The following is a 26,391-nucleotide window of genomic DNA, read 5'->3' on the forward strand; positions in this document are numbered from 1 at the left end:
TGTTCGGTCCACCTCTGTTCAGCATGGTTTTCATACTTTCGAGATTGGTGACTTTTGCCATTTTATGTGCTAGTGCAGACAGATGCAAAAGATAGTTTTGTGCAGTGTATCAAGGCTGTGCCAGAAACAGTAGAACTGTTCAGCTTCTTCTGACTGCTTTTGGCTTTGGGTGCTGCTGTCTGCACCCTTTAGCTTGTTTCCACTTTAGATGGTTGCCCTGGACTTTGGAGAATTCTGAAGCTATTTCCTGTGGTATCTCTTCACTAGGCTTTAGAGAACTCATTTCATAGCCTTTCTGTTTGAAAAAGATGAATCTTTTATCTTTCTTTGGGCTTATTTTGAAGCTTCATTCAGGGGATCTTGTGAGGTGGTAATTTCCATTTTTGGATTTACAAACTAGTTATCTCTGTACCTACATCTTCTGAAATAGCTAATCTTGTAGGTATTCCCTGACCAGCCATGTATACTGATGATTCCTATGTTTCACATTTATATAGTTCTTTATAGATTTAGAACTTATCATCCCCAGAAACATAAATAAGAACACAAGGTTATATATCTTGACTAATGTACCTAGGCAAAAAGAAAAGCAACTACCATTAGATTCCTAAAAATTACCAAGGTGACTCTATTCTCCTGTTTATGTATCTAAAAATAGTTTTTGAGGAGGAAGCACTGAAATTATATCACATCCCTTATTATATGTTTATTGGTTTCTTCAGATCCTTTCTTTTTGTTAAGGATGCTGTTACTAATGTCTTCATACTGATAAAGTTGAGTTAGGTTATTTGAATAGATAGTGTGTTTATTTCATTGAAGCACATAAAAAAGAGTTAATCAGGACTGATTACTCAAACTGGCGAATAACAGTCTAGGTAAGTGACTTTGAGCAAGCTAAGCATGCATCAGCAGCACTGAACTATCAGAGTTGCAACCACACCCTATTTTACTTTTTAAAAAAAGCATGACAGGAGTTGCTCTTCTTTTTTTAAAGTAGCCCAAAATTAATAATTTCACTTTTAGGGAGTGAAAGACTATATTTGACATCCATCAGAGCTCCAGGATTGAGAGAAAACTCCCTACTGAAGTTTTTTTATGAAATTCTCATGACTGAAGTGTAACTCAAAGCATAGGCTAGGCTGAAGCAGTCTCTGCCAATATTGTTGAAGTTATGTCTCAGTTCAGGAGCTAATCTTAAGTTTTACAGAGTCAGAGTGAAATGAAAGGAAGCACTATTGCATAGTCCAGAGACAAGGAAACAAAAAATATTTCAGTCCCTGTCAATCAGCATGATTCAGCAGATATATCTAAAACAGACACATCTTTTATATTGTTTATTCTTCCAGTTCTTAAGAGATGGAACACTCATCATGGTAACTAGCTCACTGTAGCTGTTGTAGAGGAATTAACAGAGATAAGCAGTTGCCTATATAGTAATTCATCATGATGCACCTTTTAGATGTATATTCTACTGCTCCACCTTTAACTTTGCTCCTTCCGAGTCATGTAACAGGTTAGTGAGAAGATCAGTGCAGCAGCTAACCTGTTTCTTTCTATGGAATAAGGCATAGGAATACACGGGAAGTATGCATGTTCTCATTGGGTGATGCAGGGAAAAGTGTCCAGCCTGGTGTATTCTGGGCATTAGTCTAGTTAGGATAGAAGGAATACATGGGTTCTACATACTGAAGAACTCCTGTTTATTGCAAAACTAATTTTGAGTTTAGGTGTCCTGAAGCTACAGGTAGTGTAAACCAGATGTTTATCTTGCTGAGTCTGGATGTTTGGAACTAGCGCTTCCTACACACGGTGAAATACTATGTGGAAGTGTTGCCTCCAAGGAATTTGTTTTGACAGAATGAGGATCAGAGGCCAATGCAAAATAAATGCTTAGAATGCTGCAAAACACAAAAATCTGCTTTGAAGCAAGCAGCTTTAAACAAAGCTTCTAAGCTTTCTCTCGCAGATTTTACTGAATCACATGCAAGAGTACTGTATGTTTAATTACTTGATACAAAGCAAATGTGGCATCTGGTAAGAACTTACATGTTAAATCAAGTTTCCCCTTTAGCATTTAAGCTATGTGTTTCTGGATTTTTTTTTTAATTACAACCTGAACCAGGAATAGTGTGCTATAAAAAAATCTCAGCATGTTGTTTGGGGAAAATAAATGTTAAGTGAAAATTATATCAGCAAACAAATTTTTCATTGTTTAAACAATTTGTAGATGACGTGCTTCATCTTCTGTTTTGTCATTATACTCAGAACTTCTTTGTTGTTTGTTGAAGGTATTTAAATGTGTTGTTACTAAGTGCATTGTTATTTTAGACCAGATCAGAAATAAATTATTTTCAAGGCATGAATGAATCAAAAAATAGTACAAAAGACTGAAGTGCCTATAAACTTAGTGTGAAAATCTTCATAAAATATGTGTATTTAAATGAGGAATGACAGTTTTCTTACTCATTTTGTAGTAAATATTAGAACAGACTTTCAGTTTGTGAAACCAGCTAGATATATAACTCATCTGACTTATGTGCAGTGCTGGAAAAGCTGAACAATGAAAGCATTTGAAACTACGGATCAGAGTTCCTACATTTGCAGTTACTTAATGGGTAGCGTGTGAATGCATTTCCGGGGAAATTTTTGATTGCTCAGAAAGGAGCCAACCAGTTCTTAATACCAAGGATCAACAAGAGAACCAGTGGAAGCCAGATCCTTTGAATGCCAGTGTTTGAACTGGAGTCTCACAGTTTGCTGCATGTAAGGACAGCGTTTGTGCAGTCTGTGGCATGACTTTAATTTAATTTAGGCCTATCTAGACCACTATTACTCCAGTGACTCCAAGTGGGACAATGAAGAGTAAGGAAAATTCAGTTCTGTGCTTTTGTACTTAGCTTGGGAATCTTTAGAAGTGAGGAAACCTTAACAGCCAGACTCAGTTGCAGGTGACAAAGTTAAACTGGGATTTGAACTTCATATTACAAGAAGTCTGGGTAGGATTTGATGAAGGATGCTAAATGACAAGGTGACATAGGATTAGAGACAAAAGAAAACCAGAATTAGGAGAGTACAGCTACAAGATAGGAATGGAAGTTGAGTAAGATATGAACATAGGTAAGAAGAAAAACAGATGCCCTGTGTATAAAGAATGAAAATAGAATTGGAATTCAGAAGACATCAGGGCTGGTGCTGGGACAGAGAGGGAGAAGGGCAGGAACATTAGAGGACATGTTGGGACTGGAAGTAGGTTTGCAATAGGTTAGGGAGGAAATGTCTGTAGCATTTAGGTTGTGTTGCAAATTTGGCACTGAAACAAAGCACAGACATTTGTACAAATAGAAGAGTATATTCTAATTATTTTAAAAATCTTAAATCTGGAACTGACTCAGCTGTGGACTCTGGATGATTTCAAAACTTACAGGGTTTTCTTAATATTTTTAAACTTGCAAATAATTTCTAAAATATATCCCAAAAAACTTCAGGTTGGTATAATCAGGTTTGCAAAATTAGAAGGGGTTGGTGTTTTGTATCATGTTGGTAGGACTTCCTTTGGAAGACATATTATTTGTATTTGCTTGGCATTCTTTCTTATTAATAAGCTTAACATTAGGATTTGCTGCTGCTGGGATGCTTCATTTTACAAATTTATTGTCTTCTAATGTACTTCATTGTTCAATTACCTTTTTGAGTACTGCTGTACATCTCAGGTTTTGTAAATGGGATAGACAATGGTGAAAAAGAGTCTATTTCAGTTAGTTAAAAACATTACAGTTACTGTCTCATTTAAGAAGTTGGAAATGCTAAGTGAATCTCACTTTATACATATATGACAGAAATCTTTGATTATCGGTATTAGGTTAGGCTGTGCTGATGTGTTTTGTGGTTCCTCCATTCAAAAAAACCAGTTGGTTGCCATACTTTCTTCTGTATACACACTGCATGATTTTACCATGAAATCTTTCCATTTGCTCTCATTTTATGCAGATTTTGACAAATTATTATTTCATTATCCACTGTTTGCAAAAACAAACTCCTCTGATTTGAAAAATCTTTAAACCATCCTTACAAACCAGAGTATAAATCTGTCTCTGAATACTCCATCTTCTACTTTACTCTAGAAATAACTTTTTTTATAACCATTGTGTCTCTGCCTTAGCACAATTCAGGCATCATTGACTGGTCAGCCTAATGGCACAGAGACATAATGAAGCTGGAACCTCATTCTAGATGATTCTTACATATGTTTTTTCTTTTCCATTCTTTTTCATTGGCTCAATCTGTAATTTCCCTTTCATTCTCAACCCTCATTCTTCTGTGAGATTAAAATCTCTACTCTTTCATTATATCAAGTTTGCTAAAATTTCTTGATGGAGAAAAATCCTGCAGACCCACATTCCACAGGGTTTTTTTCCGTAATAGTAGTATTAAAGCATAGGGTGGTTTTGTTTTCTTTTGTTTTCTCTTAGAGACCATCTAGGCAGATGAAGGAATGTGTTTCAGCACATTGTGTTACATGACTCTATACACACATGCACACACACTTGTGCTGAAATAGTAGCCAAGAAACCAGAGATACTATCTGGCCAAGTAAAAGCAAATATGACAAAGAAACTCTGAATGGTGCTACGGTGGAGGAGTTACTAGTCCGATCAACAGTGTAGTAAGGTCAAAAGAAAACTGACCCTTTGTAACCTTGTCAGTACAAAACAGATCACGCACATGTAAGCTGCTTCGAATTTCCAAAACAAAGCAGAAAGAAAATAAATTTCTGAAGTTACTGTTCATGACTGGGTTGAGAAGCATGCTCTGGAAACACCCAGTTGATTAAGTAGAATCATCAGAGAGCTACAGACTTCTCTGGAAAGTATAGCAAATAGATACAAAGTACCTACTTCTGCTTTGCATAAGTTTATGCGTGTTTCCGATGTGGAAGCTCAGTACAGCACAGATCATTGAACCTCAGACTAATCCAAGGTCTGAAGCTGTGGACAGGAAGGTATTGTTTGTGTTGAGGTGGAAGGTGCAAATTTGTTGTTTAGAGTCGATAAATATGACTAGTAATTAAATAAATTTGTGGGTTTCACTGCACTGTTGGCTGGATGGCATGTATCTTTGTGAAGACTTACTCATTTTGGAACAAAGCATTCTTCCCAGCATTGTAAACAATGTGTATACCAGAAAAGATTTAGTATCATGTCTGCAGCCAGTCATGTACAAAATATGGAGAATTCAAAAGTGCTGAATTTTTTTTTTGTATCATAAAATGAAAATAGGAACATACAGTCAGGAAGGAGTGATGAAATACTTAAATTATCCGCACTTGAAAAGCATCCCCAAACAAAAATGACAGTAGTAGTCGATATCTAGATAGGTAACTGGCATTTAGCAGTTTGAGTGCAGTAACACTGAGAACAAATGTCTTACTACTGAAAAAGAAAATTGTTTTTAAAAGAAAAACCTTTTCATGAGCTCAGTAAGCAGAACTTCCAGTCTCAACCTGTGTGGGAACAATCTCATTCATGCATTGGACTGTTTACACATACACAGATGTCTTCAGAGTGATTATCAGGGGCATCATAATGGCACCTGTTTGTTCTATTCAAGTTAATTCCAGTGAAAATTGCTTCCTCTTTGTGCCTTAGAAACATTCCTACATTTGAAATCCTCAGGGAAAATATCTGAAGTAATCCCCTTGTTTTTGTTAAACACTCTCAATCCCACCTAAAGATAAGGTGCTAAATAGACTGGAATTGTGTTGCAACTGCAATTTGACAAATGGCAAGTAACATAACAGCCATGCTGGGTTGGAGTAAAGGTTCATCTGGCAATCTAACCATTTGTTGTTAAGTGGCTTCGGTGTGAGAAGTACCATCTTCCACTTACTAGTTATCAAAGGATTTCTCTGCTGCAAGTTGTTCAGTGTTCTCTTGAGAAAGTGTTAATTTTTAGCATCCCCAGCATCTTATGGTAAGGAATTTCACAGCTTTCATGTATGAATAGCAACTTATATTTGTTTACATTCTGCCTCATTAGTTGCTTTCTCATTCATCTATTCGAAAATACAGTCGACTCCTATTTTCGTTCTCCATGCTGCTCATGATGTTACAGGCTTCCTATTTCTTCCTTTTCCCTCTCTTTTCCAAGCTGTAGAGTCGTAGCTTGCTGAAGTAATTTATTGCACACAGTGCGATTGTGTAAGTGTGCAGTGTTGCTGGTTGTCAAAGGCAGTCCTAACTACCCTTCTCTGATGCTTTACCAACTCTATTCCTTGTGAGGTGAAGTACTAGGATGGTTGTCAGCACTCAGTAATGCAGGCAGCGACATGGAATTGCAAAGTGACACAGTGATTTCTATATTTTCTCTATTGCTTTTACAGTAATTCCCAAAATGCTAGTTTTGAGCATTATTTAAAACTGGACCAAAGTTTTAATGGATTTATATATTATAATCCCAAGATCTCAGTCATGAATGAAAACAGTCAGCTAGGAGTTCATCACTCTATGTAGATGGTTAGGAGCATTTTTAAAACCTGTGATTTACTTTGCATATATCTCCTTTAATTTCATATCTTATTTAATGCTAAGATTCATGAGGTTTTCTGCTGTTCTTCACCTTACTCTAATTTTCTACAGTCCAGTAATTTAGTATTCTATCAGCAAACCTTTTTATACCTCGTTTTTGAGATTGTCTGTTAAGTAGAATGAATGAGTAAAATAGATGAAGTCCATTTCTGAGTAGAATATTATTTATCTGTCACTTAAAATTACGTTGTAGTGATTTTCTCAAAGTTATACTTCATTTCTGCTTTTTTTGAAGGACCTGTGGTTCTGAGTGACTGTGGAAATTAATACACCATTGTGGTCTGACAGTTCTTCATGTCTATTGGGTGCAGGAAAAAGTAGTGTAGCTGATATTCATGATATCCCAAGGGATGCACCATTGATATCACTGATGCCTAATACCACTTCTCCCTATCACATGTAACACATGTTGGTAAAGAGAGGAAATATTTCCTTAGTATCTCTCCCAGGAAAAGACTTCACTACATGCATTTGTGTGCCAAGAAACAGATTCACATTGATCTAACATTTTTAAAAATAAGAAAAAATAAGGTATACTGTGAGGTCATTGTCATTTGATTATTAACTACATATTTAGGAAAGGCATAGACTGAGTTTTCCATACATTGTGTTGCATTGTCATTATAATACTGAATTTTCCTAATGATGTTTCAAATACAGGTTACAATAGTTACATAGATAACCATACTAATACCTATGAAACTTTCAAAATACTGTATTGGTTCTTGAAATTTATACCTGCAATGAACAGAACTAGCATATATTCTGTGTTTGCTTATTTTTGAATCATTAAAACTTATTTTTTCATTTTCCTTTCAGGTACAGACAAATGCAGCTTGGCACAGAAAGCAAAGTAGCTGAACTTCTTCACCAAAGTAAGTTAAAGTCCTTTGAAACTGAACATGTTCAACTCCTGCAACAAGAAACAGCTAAGAATCTTTCACAGTGCCAAATGGAATGTGAGAAATATCAGAGAAAGCTGGAGGTATGTTATATAAAGAGACATTTTATCAGGCATTATGTAGTTGTTTTCAATTAGAATTTAAAATGGAAAAGTTTGGGGGGAAAGTAACAAAGAACGTAACATGGATGAGTTAGTATCTCCACCAAATTCTGCTGAGGTAAGATTGAACGACAAAGCTTATTAAGTTTCATCACTTTAGTGGAGAATAAGACTTCAGAGAGAGGAAGAAGGCAAAACAATCTCTCATGGAGAGATGTTGAAGAGAGTGCATCATTCATGTGAGGTATATATACTGCTTTTATCACAAAGCTGCTTATGTCAGTCTATGTGATAATTGTAGGGAAAGAAGACAGTTTCACCAGATCAGTTATGGTGAATTCAGTATCATTATTTAAAACTAGGATCTGTAATAGTGCTGTTACATAATAAAATACTTTTTATTGATATGCAATTCTGGAACAAATTTTTGCAACTAAAAAAAGTGAAAGAGAGCATGGTGTATACAGAATTGAAAAGACCTAACCTTGCTACTCCTAGCATGGTAGGTTGACCTTGGTTGGGTGCCAGACACCCATCCAGCCACTCTCATTCCTCTTCCTGAAGAGAATGGGGCTGAGGTAAATAAGTCTAATAAGTCTATAAAGTACATGGGTTGGTATAAAGATAGGGAGATCACTTACCAGTTACCATCATGGACAAAACAGATTTGACCTGGGGAAAACTAATTTCACTTATTACCAATTGACACACATTTAGATGATGGGAAACAAAGAAAAAAACTGAAACATCTTTCCCCACTCCATTCTCTTATGTGTTAACTTTTCTCCATTTCTGACTCTTGTACCTCCCTGTCCCACAGCACTGCAGGGAGGGATGGGAAATGGGGGTTTGAGTCAGTCCTTAACAGCTCTTCTCCATGGTTCTTTCTCCTCACACTTTTATCCTGCTCTGGTGTGGATCCTCTGGGTTTCTTTTTCCTTCAGGAGAAAATCTCGTACTTGGGCTCTCCAGAGGTTGCAGTGCCTTTGGGGCATGTCCGCCTGCTCCAGCCTGGGGTCCTCATGGACTGTAGTGTGGACATCTGCTTCGGTGTGCTTTCATGGTCTGCAGGAGGGCAACCTGCTTCACCATGGGCTGCAAGGCAACCTCTGCTCTGGCACATGGAACCCCTCCTCCCCTCCTTCCCTCACCTTAGTGTCAGCGCCATGGAAATTTCTCACATTTTTTCCTTCACTCCTCACTGCCATGCAGCATTTTTGTCCTTAATTAAGTACAGTTTCCTGGGGGTGCCACTGCTTTGGCTGAGAGGAACAATCTGGGCACCTGCACCCACAACGCACCTATTTACATAGACCTGAATGACTGCTTATCTCTACAAGCTTAGGATTTATTATCTTTCAAACATGTACTTCCAAAAATGTATCATATCCTGTTCACTTGTTTTAGTCTTGGAAATGTGAGTATTCCACAGAGAAAATTTACTTTAAAACAATATTTCTTTACCTGTCCACAGTTAGTCCCAAAATCATATCATGAAGTCCAGTTTGTGAGATTTAAATGAGATTGTCAGTGTACGTTTAAATCAAATATCAGGGCAGAAACTGGAAGGGTAGAAGAAAGTGCCAGCAATGGCAGCCTTTGTTTTTTGGAAAAGGATGCCAATCTTCAGGTCCCAGGAACTATAGAGTGGAAACAGAGAGTTTTAGATAGACTGTAATTTCTTGTTTTGTCTGTATTGGGACATTCAGATACTGGCTGATGAGGTTGGTTGTGGTCACAAACACTGCAAATGCCAGTTTTGCTAGACTTAGAGGTTGCTAAACAGAGTTTTAATTGCACAGACGTGTGAAACTTGGAGAATGTAGTTCAATTTGAGTTATATTTCCGTTTTCTTTGTGGATATTTATTTGATGTAATTATAACTTGAATATTTGACTTTCAATTCCACTAACACTTTTGGCACTTCTTTTTCTCTTTAGAGAGACACTTTTCAACCAGTGCTCTTTCATGAAGAAATGTTCTTGCAGAACTTAAATATTTGATGTCTGAAGTTTTTTTTTTTTTGTTCCTTATGATTGAATTCTCTTAGGGTTTTTATTTCCTTTCTTAAATATAACATTTATGCACTAAGGTTTTTTCCTTACCTTTCTTCTAGGATACTAATCTTTATTCATAATGTGGTCACTAGTGTCTTGTGGCTCAACTACAGCTGGTTTGTGAACTAACTCTTGCTTTTATTTGGGGCGTAGAGTAGTTTCTCTTGCTAACTAGGAAACAGATTGTTTATATGCTGCTGAGCCTTAACCTATACATTTATTTCTTCTGTGACACTAGACTGATCTTTTTATATTCTGGTGGCTTGTTTCTCTAAGCATTTTGCATTCTTTAGTGGTGTTGACAGTGAATCTGGTATTACTGCTATGTACACTATTCATATATTTCTGTGTCTCAAGATCTGTATTCACTTGTCATTCTGAATGTGTGTGATTTTTACTTAGGAAACTAGTATTAAATTTAACTGCAGTACCCACCTGGTTATTACATTACCTGTTTTGGTGGGATTTTTCTGCAAAGCATGTAGATTACTACTTTACTTCTCAAGAATTTGCTTATTCCAGTTTGTTGTATATTTATGTGGTCAGTGTTGTTTCCTGTTATAAAGCACTCTATCAAACTTTAGTTATTATACAGGCCTTCATAACTTTTACTTTTGAACATGAGGTTTTTTGTTTAAAAGAATTGATAAACTGAAATCTGAATCCCATTAAAGCAACAAAAATAATTGCATTTACGCTATTCTGACTGCCGTGTGTGAATTTTTTTAGTTGTTACCTTGATTTTCCTAACTTTAAAATTCTTGCAGCTTTTTCAGTGATTCTTAGAGTTATGCCTTTGGAGATAGGCATAAGTGATATGACTCGAGACTGTAATCTGTGCAAAATCATATAATTGAAAAAATAACTACTTTTTAAAGTATTTTAATCTTTTCTGTGCAAAAGTTACATGAAATATTTAATATCCTACTGCTATGCATTTTACATGTATTGTATTTTGCCGCTTTCAAAAGTAGCTGTAATGCTTGAATCTCTGGTATTTTCATTATTCATTCTCATAGGTGCTTACGAAGGAATTTTATAGTCTTCAGGCTTCTAGTGAAACACGCATTATTGAGCTTCAAACACAGAATTCGGAGTTTCAAGCAAGACTAGATACTTATGAAAAACTTGAAAAAGAGCTCGATGAGATAATATTGCAAACAGCAGAAAGTAAGTTCTGTAACGAGTTATACTCTGTCTGGGGGTGTTTCTGGCATTATGACAAGATTTCTTTTTTTTCATGGCACTTGGAAAGTAATACAGTGCCTGTCATTCTCCTTCCTTACGCCTGACAAGACAGTAATTATTTTGATGAAAATATTAATGACAGGTTTCTAAATGTATCTGTAAATGTGTATCAAACATCCATATGTCTAAGTTTGTGTTTATTAAAAATCATCTCAGTATTCTGTCATTTCTCTTTTCCTTAGTCTGATAATCCATTATAATTGGATATGGTTTTTAGGATTCTGCTGTTATTTATTTTAAATATTAGGAAACCCTCTTTCTTGACAGACAAAGATAGGTTTCATAATACATGATTAATGTGAATTCTTTAATTAATTGGAAGGGGAGGAAAATTCTTCCATGTGTTGTATTAATAATAATTGGATATTAAGTACTTGTTTGTTGCAGCTAAGTCTGTATTGAGTACTAAACCATGGATTAAATTCATACCTGATTAGTCTTGAACATATTTGTGTCTGATTGGCAAAAATAAAAATGTCTGTTCCCAAACAGCAAAATTTCTGTAAAACCTCTATTGATTTGATTCTCGGCCTAAATGAGTCCACAAAGCAAGTAATTTCTAATTTGAAACTCTGACTCTAATCCTGAAGTCTTTTAGCCTGTTTGTAAATAGAGTACAATTCTAAACTAGAATAGAGTAATTCTAAACTAATTCAACTGTCTTCTTATCTTTTTCTCTTTCTTTGCTCCTCAAAAAATATTCACAATTTATAATGTGTTCCAGGTAGAAGATAATTTCATAAACTTTATATGCAAAGAACAGTGTATATCAAAGTATGTATTACCAAGATGCAGTGATGTCACGGTATTTTCAGTAATTAGACTGCACATAGTTTATTAATTTTATACACTGCAGCTTGTACTTAGAATGACCTGACTACCCAAAGGTTCCAATCTGACCATAAGCACATTTGCTATATACATGTTTATATTTATTTGGTAACATGTTTTTGGAAGTGTATACAGAAACTTGTTTAAAGAGTATTTATGTATTAATAAAGAATTTTTGGATCTTACCTTCATTTTTTCCAAGGAGAAGATAGAGTTCAGAAAGCTGGTTTTTGTTCACTGTTTTACATTTTCTTATGCATCTTAGGATGGCATTAAAGATTTTACAGAACTAAATCATTCTTAACTTCTTCTTAAGTATCTATTTTAATTACAATTTACAGTCTATGCTATAATATGACTTCGAGAAATAAAAGTTTCCAAATGAACTGTTCTCTTAAAATATAATTACTTCATTTTCTGATTTCATTGGAGAAAAAAAGACGTTACGGTTTAATATTATTTCAATTTACTTTTTATTTAATAATGAACTTTCTATTATTATAGTGTACTTGATATAGAAAGTTAGGATTAATACTACTACTAGTACTAAGACTAGTATCTGAGGGAAAACAGAAGAAAAAAAGTATTTTTTTTAAAAAAACACTTTGAAGGGGAAGACAGATATACTTCCTCCTGTGTCTCAAATTATGTCCTGATATTTACATGTCAAATATAACTAAAGGTAGAAAAATAGTTGAAAGGAAATATTTTTCAAATTGAATATATTATGGAAAAACTTTAGTCTGTCTTCTGGGGAATATAATTTAGACTGAGGCATTGTGTGGAAGACAGTTTTAACTTTCTATGAATTTTAGCGATAATAAGGATTAGTCTTCAGTCCTGTGGTCACTTCTTTATATTTAAATAGCATATAATATTTTTTTCTTTCTCTTGAGTCATAAAGCCTCCACTGTTTTACAATATGGGGGGATGCCAGTGGAGGTTGGGTTCTCTGGACTTTTTAGTAAACCGTGTGTTTGCACATGTGAGATGGCTTTTGTCATATAATATATAAATGATATATATTATTATATATATTATAAATAATAAATATATAAACTTTTTAATTTTTCCTTTGGAAAATGTGCATGTGGAAGAGATCACTGAGTTTGTACTGTGAGTAACCCATCATTATGCCTCACTTTTTTAATATTGAAATGATATGAAACAGACTATTCAGGAAACTATCAAGAATTTATATACCCACTTCTTATAGCGTCTGAGTGGTTTCCACATGAATAACAAAAATAAACTTTCTTGGCATTTATCTAGTCTTCCTTTTCAGGGTAAAATCTTCACTCTAGCGTTTTTTTGTTGTAGACTAGTTGTTTGATTTTTTCTTGCTTCCATGGTTAGTATCTTCCTAAGGAAAAGGACAAACCTATCTATATCCTCACAATGGCACTTTTTTGGCAAGTAGCATATAAAACTGTTGTTAATAAGTGTCCGCTAACTTGTAAAATGTATGTTTTCCATCACACAGTCAGGTGGATAACCTGAAATGTCAGAAGAGAAGAGAAGCACACACTGATACAGAACATTACCTTGACTTGATACCTACAACATTTCAATTTTTTTGTGCTTGTTTTCATGATCTGACATTTACTGAACACTTCTGACAGATATGAATTTACAGGGCAGGATCTCACTGATGTTTTTCTGCAACATGCAGCACTGAATTTGTAATCAAAAAGAAGGGTATTGACAAAGGCAAGCTAAATTACTTTTATGTTTTCCTGAACCATAAGTGTTTAACAGCACTGGAGAGTTCCCTGTCATATTTAAAACAACCCTGAAGTTCTGGTGCATTTGTAATGCCACATTAGTAAAATTTTTCTGTCATACTTACTGGAATTTCTGTATTATTTTTCACATAACTAGATATGTGACTTATCATAAATGCTCTACTAGAGGCTTTTATCTTTCTTCAATGTGTTTTAAGAATCCTTTTTTAAAATAACATTACGAGGGTATTAGGCAAGTGAAGACAGAAGCTATAGCATTGTGCAAGTTGTTGAGAAGTGGAGGTATTTCTGATTTTGAGGTACTTGAGCATTAGGAAAGATGAGTCAGATAGGACTCTTATGTCATTTCCTCAATTTGTTTCTCCTGTTCCCAACTACTTGATTCATCAAAGCTGTTGTGTGCTGCCTGGGCTGGTGTTCACTTGTCCTCCCTCCTTCTCTCCTGCCACTCCCCTTTTCTCATGGTCCCCCTTTACCCCTCTTCACTGTCCCCATCTCTCTGCCCCTGCCTTTAACTCACACACACACTTCTCTTTTTCTTTCTTTTTTTTTTTTTTCTGGCCCACTTCATCTTACAGCAGAGAGGAAACCTGAATTTCACAAGCTGAAATATGAAAATCTATACATATTTTAATCTTGCTGCAATTGGGATTTCTTTTCAAAGCAATTGTAATGTGTTTAAATTCCTTAGAAATGCATTTTCAAAAATCAATCATCTATGGAGGCAGAGATTATTTTTTTATATTTTTACTTTGCATAAACATAAGAATCTTCTTCTTGCCCTTCTCTGAAGATGTTTATGACATTTGTTTTCCTCAAATGTGGTGAAATTTCTGACCACCACAGTCTTTCAAAAATAATAGTTAGCAACCTCACAGTGACATCAGCTTCCTCAGCAACATCAGATGTGTCCCTTCTGGTCCCATGGACTTCGTTATGTCCTGTCACCTTAAACACTTCCTAATTTTATCTTCCTCTACATCCTCATATATGCACAGAAAATTAATTCTTTAGTAAAAAAACTTAGTCTAATCCTCTACTGCTGAATTGAACTTATACTACTAGTATGTATTTTATGACCATACCAATAATATGAATATTCAAAGCCTCTGAACTCCTTTCCTTTTCTTTCTTATTTCATGTCTTATGTTAATCATAAAAATAAAAGGTGCTGTAAGAAATTAAAGTATAGCACTGTATTAATGTTATTTGTGAACAAAATTGTTCCATTTAAGTCCAGAAGGTTATACCAACTGAAAATTTAGGTTCTAGAAAAATATTTTTGTATGTGTAGAGTTATAAATAGAATTGCTTAGAAGTTTATAAGTTCTGGCACTGTTTTTCAACAGTACCTTTTTGCAATTTTTTTCAGTGGAAGATGAATTTGAAGCTGAAAGGGTTCTCTTCTCATATGGATATGGTGCTAATGTTCCTACAACAGCCAAAAGACGACTAAAGCAAAGGTAAAGAAAAGCACCTCCTGAATTTACTTATTCAAGATAAACTAAATGAAGATAAGTGCGTTATATTTTCTCTTGGAATCCATCCAGTTTGATTAACATAAGGAGGTTTTTTAATTACGTAAGTATATGGGAATAGATTGAGGACTAGGACCTGTTAATGTGGTTGATGCATATGAATGAGCATATACATGTTTTTCTAAGTCTTTTTAAGATCTCTTTTTGTTGACTTTCAGAAAGATTAATTTTAATCGTATAAAACTAAGCAGCTGTAAAAACAGGTTAGTTACATTCTTTACATTTATATAATAGGAAATATATTACTAATACCGTAAAGGTTATTGTATTTAATGGTAAGAAAAACAGGAATGTCAGGAAATTAGGAAAGACAAGTTTTCAGAACATCACTATTTCATCTTTATGACTACAGGATCTGATTCCACTTATATTTTTTCTGTTTGCATTGATTTGACCAATTTGATAATTTGATCAATAGATTAAAAGGACTTGTAGGTGAATAACATACCTCTTGCTCATACTCATTTTTAAATAATAAATTTATATTATGCATTGCCTTTAAGAAATAATACTAACATTTGCATGACTCATTGTGAGCCCATGTGTTGTGGCTATGACTCACTTCTCCCAGGCAACTAGTAACAGGGCAAGAGGAAATTACCTCAAGCTATGCCATGGGAGGTTCAGGTTGGACAATTTCTCCATAGAAGGGGTTGTCGAGCATTGGAACAGACTGCCCAGGAAGGTGGTGGAGTCACCATCCCAAGAAGGATTCAAGAAATGACTGGGTGGTACTTAGTGCCATGGTCTAGTTGACAATGTGGTGTTCAGTCATAGGTTGGACTGGATCTTGGGGGTCTTTTCCAACTTTAATGATTCTATGAATGTGGATTTATTCATAATACTTTTAGACTGTGACTACAGTAAAACCTCTGCTGTTGTTCAAAATTAGGATGGTAGTTCTCCTAGGATGAGGCTTATTCCACATAATCCAAGTGTGCCCACAATTGCTCAAGTGTAGGAAAGTCAGCTGCATAATTGTGCTAGTGGTAGGTTTTGACCAAAATGAGAAACTCCACCATCATTGGTGGGCACACCAAGAAGAGTATAAAGACAAGGTGAACATACACCATAGATTCACAGTGTACATTTCTATCATTCAGAAGGTTTAATTGCAGTTTTTGTAATTTATAGCTGTTTTTTTACTACAAGTATTATTTTATTTAATTGGGTTTGTCTTTTTAACCCTCACCTTCTCCATGACAAAGAATATTTAATGTCAAAAGTTACTAATGAGAATTAAGGGCAAATGATGGTCTGTTCATATTTTCAGCAAAGATTTATGGACCACCTACTATTTCTTCTGCCCTATATATTTGTTTTCAAATGTTGTCGATATGATTGTCAATCAGATTAGACCTATTGTGGACCAAGTTACATATTGCTGACTACCATAAAAGATTTTATGTTGTACTTAACTTAAACATGGCTTAATTTGCTCTTTTAAGCCTCTTCAGATTGTTTCCTTGTAAGATTTCTCTTTACACTGCATAAAAACGAAGAAGAAGAAAAGAACAAGGGTGTGGGGGTGTGGAAAAAAAACTTCCATAACCCTGTTGTAGGTCTGGTTTAGGAAACTGTTGAGAGTCCTATAGTATCGTTTCCTAAAAGTTCAGTTTCTTCCTCCTTTGTCAATAGTTTGGGAACTTCTCTGAGTTTCAGCCTATATCCTTGTTTTTCCCCACCTTATTAGCTTCAGTTTAGATTATTTACATATATAAGAATTGTGCTAAATCACTGCTGAATACTGAATCTGATGATCAGTAGGCCAGGATTTCAGATATGCTTGGAAGACACTTTCTGAGCTTAGAAGTGGCTCTGTCATTCAGAATGTCATTGTTCCAAAAGGCATTGACTAATAAAACTGATTTAATCCTTCATAATGATGTTGGACACTTCATAGACTTTCTCTGTCTTTTAAAATTAAAAAAACCATAGAAGTCTGTATATGGTTTACCTGCTGTGCAGAAAATGTGTGTGTTGCCTTCGGCTCCCAGAGTTTTTAAGCAAAGACTCTGTGACATAAGCTTCTATGTTTAGAACCATTAAAGAAACACAGGTAAGTTTTCTGCTCTCTAGGATTGCTCTGGAGTCCACTACCTGCTCTTTAGTCCCTGCTATATGGGATCCTAAATGAGAGGCTCTTTTAAGTTCGCATCATGCACTTCAGTTTCTGAAACTTTGTACAAAACCTGCATTTTCAAACATAGGGCATTGTGGGGTCTGTACTTCTTTACCTACTTACCAATAACAACTATTTCATTACTTTGGACATAGGCACTGTACACCCATAGTACTAAACTAAACATCCTTGGGAACACTCTGAAGCATCAAGACCAAATGGCATGTAGTATCCCATTTCCATAAAACTAAATTCTCATTGTGGGTTAAGCTGCACGTGAACAACGCATTGGCAATGATTTGCTTGCCCATGCTAACTTCTCACCCGTGCCTAGGAACTGCTTGGGAGAGTGTAAATGAGAAAATACAGAGTATTACCAGAGTGACTCTAGTGGTTTGCTAACAATAAATTATCACATTCTCGAGCAGTGCATAATTTTCTAGTATAGTTATAATAAAAGGTTTCCAGAATAAGATGTCTTTGCAGATCAGTCCCTTTATGCCTTTGCTTCAAATTAAAACTAGTCAAAAAATGTATCAATGAGATACATTGAAAGTCGTATTTGTGTTATCCTTAAATACTTGCAAATTCAGGTCAAGTTCACTGAATAGTTGTAGCTGGGAAAATTGAGATGGGCTGCATTCCTAAAGTTGCCATGGGAAGGTATCCAAGTTTTCCCTTACACTGTAATAGCTACTAGTCAAAGAAGTGGTTCATTTCTCTTTTGTGCTAGATGAGATCTTCACACATATCTCATATCTCCTAAACAAAAATCTAAATAACTAGTTAGGAGACTTAACTTGTTTTTCTCAGTTACTGTTTACACAACCTAATGTTCCTTGTAGGAGGAACTGAGAGAACCAACCTCATGGTAAAAACTATTGAAAATTGTAGGTAGTTCCTCTCACAATAGGCAAAAGTAAAAGATTTCTACATGAAAGGGTAGGTTTATAACACAGATGAAAAATACTAAGACTTCTTCCAAATCTAAAAGTGTATTCCATTTTACTGAGGAGGAGGTGGAAGTTATGACTGGTCAAATTTTCAGAGAAACTTTGTGCACTCAACTAGCTTTACACAGTGTAAGCCTCAGCTTAAGGGTAAATATAATCTCCCTATCAGTCTGCTTTAGACCAGTTATCCTCTCATAGATTCCCTATTATTGTCAAGAACTGGTTGTGGAGTTATTCAAGAACCCTCTGGATGCAATCTCTTGCAATGTGCTCTGGGATGACCCTGCTTGAGCGGGGAGGTTGGACCAAGTGACCCACTGTGGTCCCTTCCATGTCCTACTGTGATTAATAATAGTTTGGAAGACTAGGTTAGATGTCTGGAAGTAGGCTCTGCAATTGCATATTGAATCTGCCTATGGATCTGTGCTGTTAAATTGATGATAAACTCTTGATTTGGGACATGAAGTGTGCAAGAGATTGAGGATCTTATTTTTAACTAGGTTGTTAAGTGTCCCAATAATCCTTTCTCTTCAAGGTAATTTGTGACTGTATGTAAGAGTTTATTTTTAAAAAGTGGCAATAACGTTTAATTATTTAGCATATTAAATGTCGGACAAAACAATTTTGCTTCTGTTTTGAAAATGATAAAATACTACATTTTTCAGTGTTCTGCTATGAAATGTATATTGATGTGTGTTTTTTTAAACTGTTATTTAAGGAGAAACCTGTTATAGTGATTCTATAAAGTTGCTAAAAAATAAATACTCATAATTAGATGAAGCATTTTGACAGTATTACTGTAACTGTATAGTACTGGAAAATTATATAGGTAATTACTTTGTATAAAATACTACAATTGGCATAACTGTGGAGATGCTATTTCAGTGCTTTTAAATTTTGTAATATTTTCATTGTTTTTCTAAATTTGACCATGCAGCATGTTTAACTATGTAGTTGATATATATTAGTATTTAAGCATTGGTGAGAAATTAAGGCAATCAAGTTCTGCAATATGATGCGAGAATTTCTTTTACCTATTTTGGAAAATAGTCCTAAGTTGGGAAAAGTTCAACTTGAGCTTGATTTTTATTGGTACAGTGTTCACTTGGCAAGAAGATTACTGCAACTAGAAAAGCAAAACTCATTGCTTGTAAAAGATCTGGAACATCAGAAGGAACAAGTAACACAGATTTCACAAGAGGTAAATTACTGCTACACAAAAATTCAAATCAGTAGAAACTCTAAACATTGCAGAACAGCTGTTCGTAAAATGAAATGTTTATTATCTATTTGATGTAAAAAAATGGCCTCATAATTAACCAAAGCTCTATGATAGAAGTTTTCAAAGAAGTTTTTATTGTATTTTGAAACTAATATTGAAAGAGGGATTATTTTAGGGACTAAACAAGAATGTGAGGCAGACAGAGAGCATTTTGATTTCTGAACAGAAGACCAGCTAGCCAGACTAGTTTATTCTGTTTGATACTTAATTGTTCAATGAATACATTGTTACTTTTTATACAGCTTTTCTCTTAAATCACTTTCGAAGACATTTCTGTAAATCCTTTTCTACAATTGTTCAGTTTTTGAGTCTTTGTTACAATGAATTTAATTTAATGATCTTTTAAAATTCTATATATAATACCTGAAATTACATATTCGTTCGACTTGGAGAACAAACGCTAAACAAAACTTAGCTTGAAATGTCCCATAATTAGGACAAACTAATTTTATGAAGTATTTTTAAGACTGTCTTTTAACTTTCTCTTAGGAACCAAAGAACAACTATGTTTTCTATTATATATTGCCACTATGGAATTTCTAAGCTTACAATGTTATTTAACAGTTTGATTTTTAAAGCCATGGTATTTATAAATTAGGATTACTACACCCAAGTACTCCACTGGACAAATATTTGAATTTTCTACATATTTTTAAATTATGAATTTTATGTACTTCATATGTATATATATGATTATATATAGTATTTTAATGAAAGATGCATGAACAGTGAAGTCTTTTTTTTTTAACCAATACTATAATTTATGTATTCTTCTTAAGTATATCATAGTAATTTGTATTTGACTGAAACATAGTCTTTCAAATCTTTACTTGCAGACATCAGGAAATTGGTGAATCTATTGCTTGGTATTCTTCCCTATCATTGTTCTTTATCTTTAATCTTTAATCTTTCTGGTTTTCACTTCAATATGTTTCTTACCCACATTAGTTTTATATTTGCTTCTAGATCACTGATGAAAGATTGAGTACCAGTGACCTTAGTTCAAATTCTGGCAAAATTCCACTAGAACATCTTCACCTCATTTTTATTCTGCCATTAAATTCTTGATTTTTATCATTTAATTTTATAGTTTAGATCTGAATGTAATCCAGTACAAAGTTAAATGTTTTGCAGATAGCTAGTGCACAGTCTACTAACATCAAACCCTTATGTGTAAATAAAATCTTTTAAGACCTGCTTTCAGTTAAACTTACGTCTGGCATTCAGGACTGAGCACTAAAGCAGATTTATTTCTTCCTTTTTTTAATTTTGCATATGATTATAGGTAATTTGTTTGATAATAATTACTTATGCCATACTGCTTGCCATCCTTCAGTATGTGCACAAGGAGTTTACGCTTGTGAACATAGTGGAGTGGAAAGTAGTCCATTGTTCTCATGTTACACAAGCTGATCATCTGACTTGTTTTCAAACAGATGGCAAAAATTTTATTGAAAACTTCTGTGTTTTCATCAACATTATATACAGTTTTACTGTATCTCTGCCATATTGGATTGTACTGTTTCTAGAATTTATTTGCTTCTATTTTTTGTCTGCTGGTATCAACTACCCCCTTGAAGTTGTAGCTCCTGTGGTAAATTTCCTGCATTTCATATTTTATACTGATTGCTATCTATTATCTTTTTTATATAGTTAAAGTTCTCAAACGTGTGTTGCTGTCTTTAAATCATTCCCTGAGCCAAGATAGATTTTTACTCCAAGCTGTTGTAACTTTCTTGATTTTTATTTTTTTAAGAACAAAAGAGAGATCCTGTAAACTACAGCATGCTTAGGGAGCCCATTATTATTCTTTTGATTGACACTTTGTTCAGTCATTTAGAAGAAATCTAGAAAATGGATAAAAAGTTGAGGCAAAAGTGATTATATCAACTCTTAGTTTTGAATTTGCATTAAATACTGCTATTTTGGTGCAGTATTTAAGATACAACTGGGTTTTGTTAGCTTTTTAAAGGAGGGTGGAAAAGAAAAATAATTCAATAACTAAAATGGATGCTGTAAGACTCTTCTTTTGGTCTGTCCTTGAAACAATTGCTGTTGAGCTTTACAGAAAGAAATCATATTGATCCTCTGGGAAAGTTCAGCATTACCAAGAAGAAAATACTGACTTCTCCATAATTTCATTCATTTTAAGGAAGTCTGATATACTGTACTTGAAAGTTGGAACCCTATGGAAAAGCTCAGCTACTGAAGAAAAACTTGTCAGTCTTCTGTTAGTCCTATTATAGTTTGTCAGGTTTCACTTAACTGCAGGATCCTATTTCGACAGCATTAGAAAAGAATTTTTCCTTAAAGTCCTGTTTCTGATGCTTTGTGTAGCAGTGACCTGCAGTGTTAAAGTAGGTACTGAGAATTTCTTTCTACTACAGAAGGTTTGTTGACCATGCCTAGGACAAACAGAATAAAGGAATTCTCATGACCTGATCCGAGAAAGATCCTCAGCTGGTGATAATCCATTTATCGCCTCTGAAACTCACTTTATTACTCTCAGTTTAAGTGGAAGCCTATATATATCAGCTTCTGCAAAATAGTGATCTGTAAGTACTACATCTAGAGTCCAATCTAAATTTTGGAATTAATTCACTTTGCAGAAATTTGAACAGCAGTGCCACAATTGATAGATAGAGTCCCTTTTGTCTAGAAGGCTAATATGGTCTTTGGGTAACTTAAAAAGCAACTAGCAAGTCTGTATACAGAAAAAATGGTACTCTGAATGAACAAATTAATTAGCTGAGTAGTGGGCTTGCAGCTGAATGCCTTTTTGGAACCTTCACCGGACATTGTATTTTTTCGTGACTTATGTGTACTCCAGCTGCTGAAACTACTAAATCTTGTTGTATGATCTTAATTCTGTACAGAATTTAGTGAATGATCTTGTTATATTGCTCAAGATGCAGACCATATCATGCAAGATTTTTAAACCTAGTGATCCTAATTTGTTTAGGGAACAAGGCTAGAAAGGTTTATTTCCTACTTATGGGAATGACAGTTACTTTATACTAGTCTTTTAAGCATCTTGTTGGATTTTGCTGTTCATATAGAGTAACGGATCAGAAGAAAGGGATTTTTTTTTTTCCATTTGGACTGTATTTTTATCTAGATTCAATTTCTGAGCTGAAAATTCCACTGTAATAGTATACTGTTTTTAAAAGTCACCAGTCAATAACACCACAAACAGAGGTATTGACTTTACTTTTTTTTTTTTAATCAATGGAAGCTGTTACATTAAAACTCTTGAAAATGTAGATTAGGGAAGTGTAGAGAGTAGCATGATTGCAGTGAAAATAACATATAATTAGAACAGAAAATTGGGAGGATAATATACTACTTATTAATTTAAAGGTGGTTTGTTTCCCCTTTTTTTTTGTTTGGGATGTATATTATTATGCAACTGGTAAAAATCAATAATATCTAATAGTAATTCAATAATAATCAAGTAATTGTACTTTATAAATAATAAAATTTTTAGTAGTAATACCTTTTTTTTTGACAGCTTGACAGAGCAAATTCTTTGTTGAACCAAGCACAACAGCCGTACAAATATCTCATTGAAACTGTGCAACAGAGAGATTCTCAAATAAGTCTACAGAAAGAACATATTACACAACTTGAAAAAGATGTCAGGTAATTAAAATCACTATTTCTTTTTTCACTTTCTCTTGAACTGAAAGTGAAATTACTTATGTGTTTATCATTAAGAAAAAATGTTGCAACTGACCACAAAGTGGGAGATGTTAACACTTCATCATTGATGAACTCCAGTCTTTATGCTGGAACTCTAGTATCTGTGATTTCACTCGTAATGTCAGAAAAAGGGGCTTTACGTTTGGAAAAGCAGCTATGGCAGTCAGGTTTAAAGTGAATTTGGAGTTGAGAAGAGCTCCCATGAAGCAGAGGAAAATTCAGGAGAGTAAAAGGAAAGAATGACACACCAGATGTACAAAAGTAAAAAATAAAGAAATATAATCAGAGAAAAATAATAGACTAGTCCACCAGCAAAGGTTATTTTAGGCATAAGCAGAGCTTATTCTCTAGTGGAGGCTCTCTGATTTGCTGTTATATTTGTCTGTCAGAACTTTCTGACCACTGACCAACTTCCCAGCATCATACAGTTTTAGATGATGGTAATAGGAAAATGTCTTTCATTATTCACATAGTAATCCAAAAGTCTCTCAAAAGTTAGAAAAGAAAGGAAGTAAATAGATGAGGTCATTTCTGAAAGTGTATGTTTCATGCTTTAAAATATGTAAGAACTTGAATGCATAATTAACATTGATTTTCTGGAGTTTGCAATGGCTCATTGCAAATAATCTCAATGCCCAGGTATTCGTCTTAAATTTAGCCTACAAATTAAGGTACCTAAATTAGGGATTGAGGTCAACTTTCCTTGGTGGAAGTGACATCTCCAAGAAGCAATTCAGATTTTGGATGGAGTGAGTAATTTCCTAGAGATGCCTGTTACTCTCCATTAACTGTAAAGGGAACTTTTTTCATCTTAAAGTGCCTCAGGTTAAGGAAGAAAATGGATCTTCCCCACAGTGTGACCATTCATGGTAAACATACCAGCAGTATTCTACTGTGGGGAGCTGGGGTGTGCTCACCACTAGTCTCTGTTCCTGTAAAGGAAAGTGTGGTCTGACAAAAAAATATTGTAGCAAAAAAAGTAACACTTTGTACATCAAATATTTTGGTAAGAAATTTTTTTCCTCTAGTTTCCAATATTCCTTGTAAACTAAAAACAGCTATTATTCCCCTAGTTTGCCTTGTTTCGTAGGCCAGTGAAATTCTTGGAAACAGTCTAATGTCTCAGGGCTTTTGGTACAATCTGTAGTCCCTAATTTTGCTATTCATAACTCCTTGCTATTCATATTTAAAACAAAGGTCCTAAATTAGTGGCATTCCCCGGCACACAAGAGAAATCATAATCTGGTATAAATTGGTAATGTTGGTCCTTTACTTTCCCATAAGTGAGAGGAATGTTAAAGTAAGAGATTTCTAACCAGGGAACCATTACATTCAAGCAATCTTTTGTCATGAGGATAACCTTTTGATATCTGCTGGATTGCAGATTGGAAACTGATGACAGTTTTAAATTAAAATATCCCTTAGGTGATTTCAGATTACTTTGTGGCCGAGTCGAACTCCCAGCTATTCCAGAACTGAATCAGAATGGGATTTAAGTAAATTAATGATAATCCCTAGCAAATATATGCCAACTGAAGCTGTGCTGGATCAAAAGATTTAGCCCACTATTCCTAACCCTCTTAGTTTATTAAACAGCATTTTGTTGCTTTGTGTGTGGAATATTTTTGAGAGGATGAGTTCAGAGAATTAATGCTCCTCAAGGAGAGCCCTAAATTCTGCAGATAATGTTGGTGTTATTAGAAAAGCATTAGTGAAAACACTAGGCATGGTTTATGAAGCCCTGTTTCTCTGTATCTCAGAGCTGAGGAAAAATTTTAATATTTGTAAGACCATTTAAAAAAAATTGTTCTTTCAACAATTACCTATAATTAATAGTTAATACTGCAATTCTGCAGAAGCCTTTCTAAGTTGAGGTTTAATTTGCGCTACAGTTACACAAAATATGGGTTTTGTTTTAATTTTAAATACAATAAATGCATTAGTTGTATTTCTAAAAAGCAATTTCACAAGTACCAGCTAACGGGAAAAGTGTTTGAATTCTTGTTTTCAGACTGATTTTTAAAAATACTAGTGATTTTTTTTAATATATTTTTTTAAATCTTATATATGAGTACCAGACTCTAGATGAATCAGTGTTATATCAATATGCCTGCACCCTCATAATGAAGACCAAATACTTAGTTTTACCCTTACAGCTGCCCTATGCTTGATCGTGATTTTCCTTCCTTTTTGTGTGCAGAATCTGTGGTGGAGGAATGTTCTTTTCGTGTTGTGTTTTTATGTCATCTGCTCATCAAGAAATACGGTTCTGCATTATGTAAATCACAGATTCCCTAAGCAGAGGAGTCATAGCTGTGTTATCAGTGCCAGTGTTCTCTATCACGTCTCACTTGAGTGTGGAGGGATCAGCAAGGACTAATTTGCAAGTGAATTTACTTTTTTAGTCTTAATCCATAATTGGCTTCTGTACACAGTGATCATGGCCAATAATCTTTTTAGAACATACTCCTAGGGTGATTAGGTTCCAGCAGATTTCCAAGGATGATGAGTCAGTACTTTCTTGCAACCTTATAAATGTTTTGCAATAATTGAATTTCTGTGTCTTTTGAGAAGTTTGTTTGTTGCTACTGGATGTGAGCTTGATTCTATGATGAAATAGACCGTCCTGTTGAAATCAGCTCAAGAGGAAGGCAATTATGAGGAAGGCTATCTATGACTGAAATCTCATTTTGGATGTTCTTGGGCCATATCTTTACCAATTTTTCACAAAATGGCCTAAAGTCACTTATAATGTGGTCCCTTTACAGACAACAGGTGTGTTCAGGATTCTCCACCCTCATAATTCTATTAAAGTTTCATTTCTGACAGCAGTTATTTCTACAACAGGAATGGGACAGATTCAGGCAGACCATTTTGATATAATATTTTTGAGAAGTCCTGCAGATCCATCTAAGTTTCCTTTCAACATGGTCTTCAAAGTTCACATCCACTGGAGCAGCTTACATGCCTTTATCATTAAGTGTCATTACCTCTAGAGCTAAGGCTGTCTTTGAGACCCTCTGTATCAAAATGTCTTCCTCACTTGGAAGGACTGTCCAAATACTGCACAAGATTGCTTGTGTCAATAGCTGTCAAACTGAATCACAGAGTGGTGTGGATTGGAAGGGACCTCTGAAGATCATCTAGTTCCACCCCTCTGCCATGGGTAAGGAAATGTTCCACTTAGACCAGGTTGCCCAAAGCCCCATCCAACTTCTCACTGAAAGGAAAGGAGTAGTCAAAATACTTACCAGACAGAATTAATCTCTTAAAGTACTATACCAGAACTGGAGATACTTTAGTGGCTTGCTGAGAAGTGTGTCTGT

General features: G+C 34.7%; 1 protein-coding gene across 4 annotated transcripts in view; it reads left to right on the forward strand.

The window, feature by feature from the left end:
• The window catches only part of PIBF1 (progesterone immunomodulatory binding factor 1), a 114,203-nt gene that overhangs the window by 60,899 nt on the left and 26,913 nt on the right, over positions 1-26,391 (forward strand). For 3 of the 4 annotated variants that reach the window (XM_029960850.1, XM_018071531.2, XM_018071533.2), the window contains 5 exons: positions 7,404-7,569; positions 10,664-10,814; positions 14,841-14,931; positions 19,180-19,282; positions 22,875-23,005. In XM_029960850.1, the coding sequence (XP_029816710.1) occupies positions 7,404-7,569; positions 10,664-10,814; positions 14,841-14,931; positions 19,180-19,282; positions 22,875-23,005 (642 nt within the window). The remainder of the gene's footprint in view (positions 1-7,403; positions 7,570-10,663; positions 10,815-14,840; positions 14,932-19,179; positions 19,283-22,874; positions 23,006-26,391) is intronic. The other variant, XM_018071532.2, reaches the window with a different exon arrangement.

The sequence above is a fragment of the Manacus vitellinus genome, unplaced genomic scaffold (genome assembly GCF_001715985.3).
Source record: "Manacus vitellinus isolate BGI_N305 unplaced genomic scaffold, ASM171598v3 scaffold_2_pilon, whole genome shotgun sequence".
NCBI lineage: Eukaryota > Metazoa > Chordata > Aves > Passeriformes > Pipridae > Manacus > Manacus vitellinus.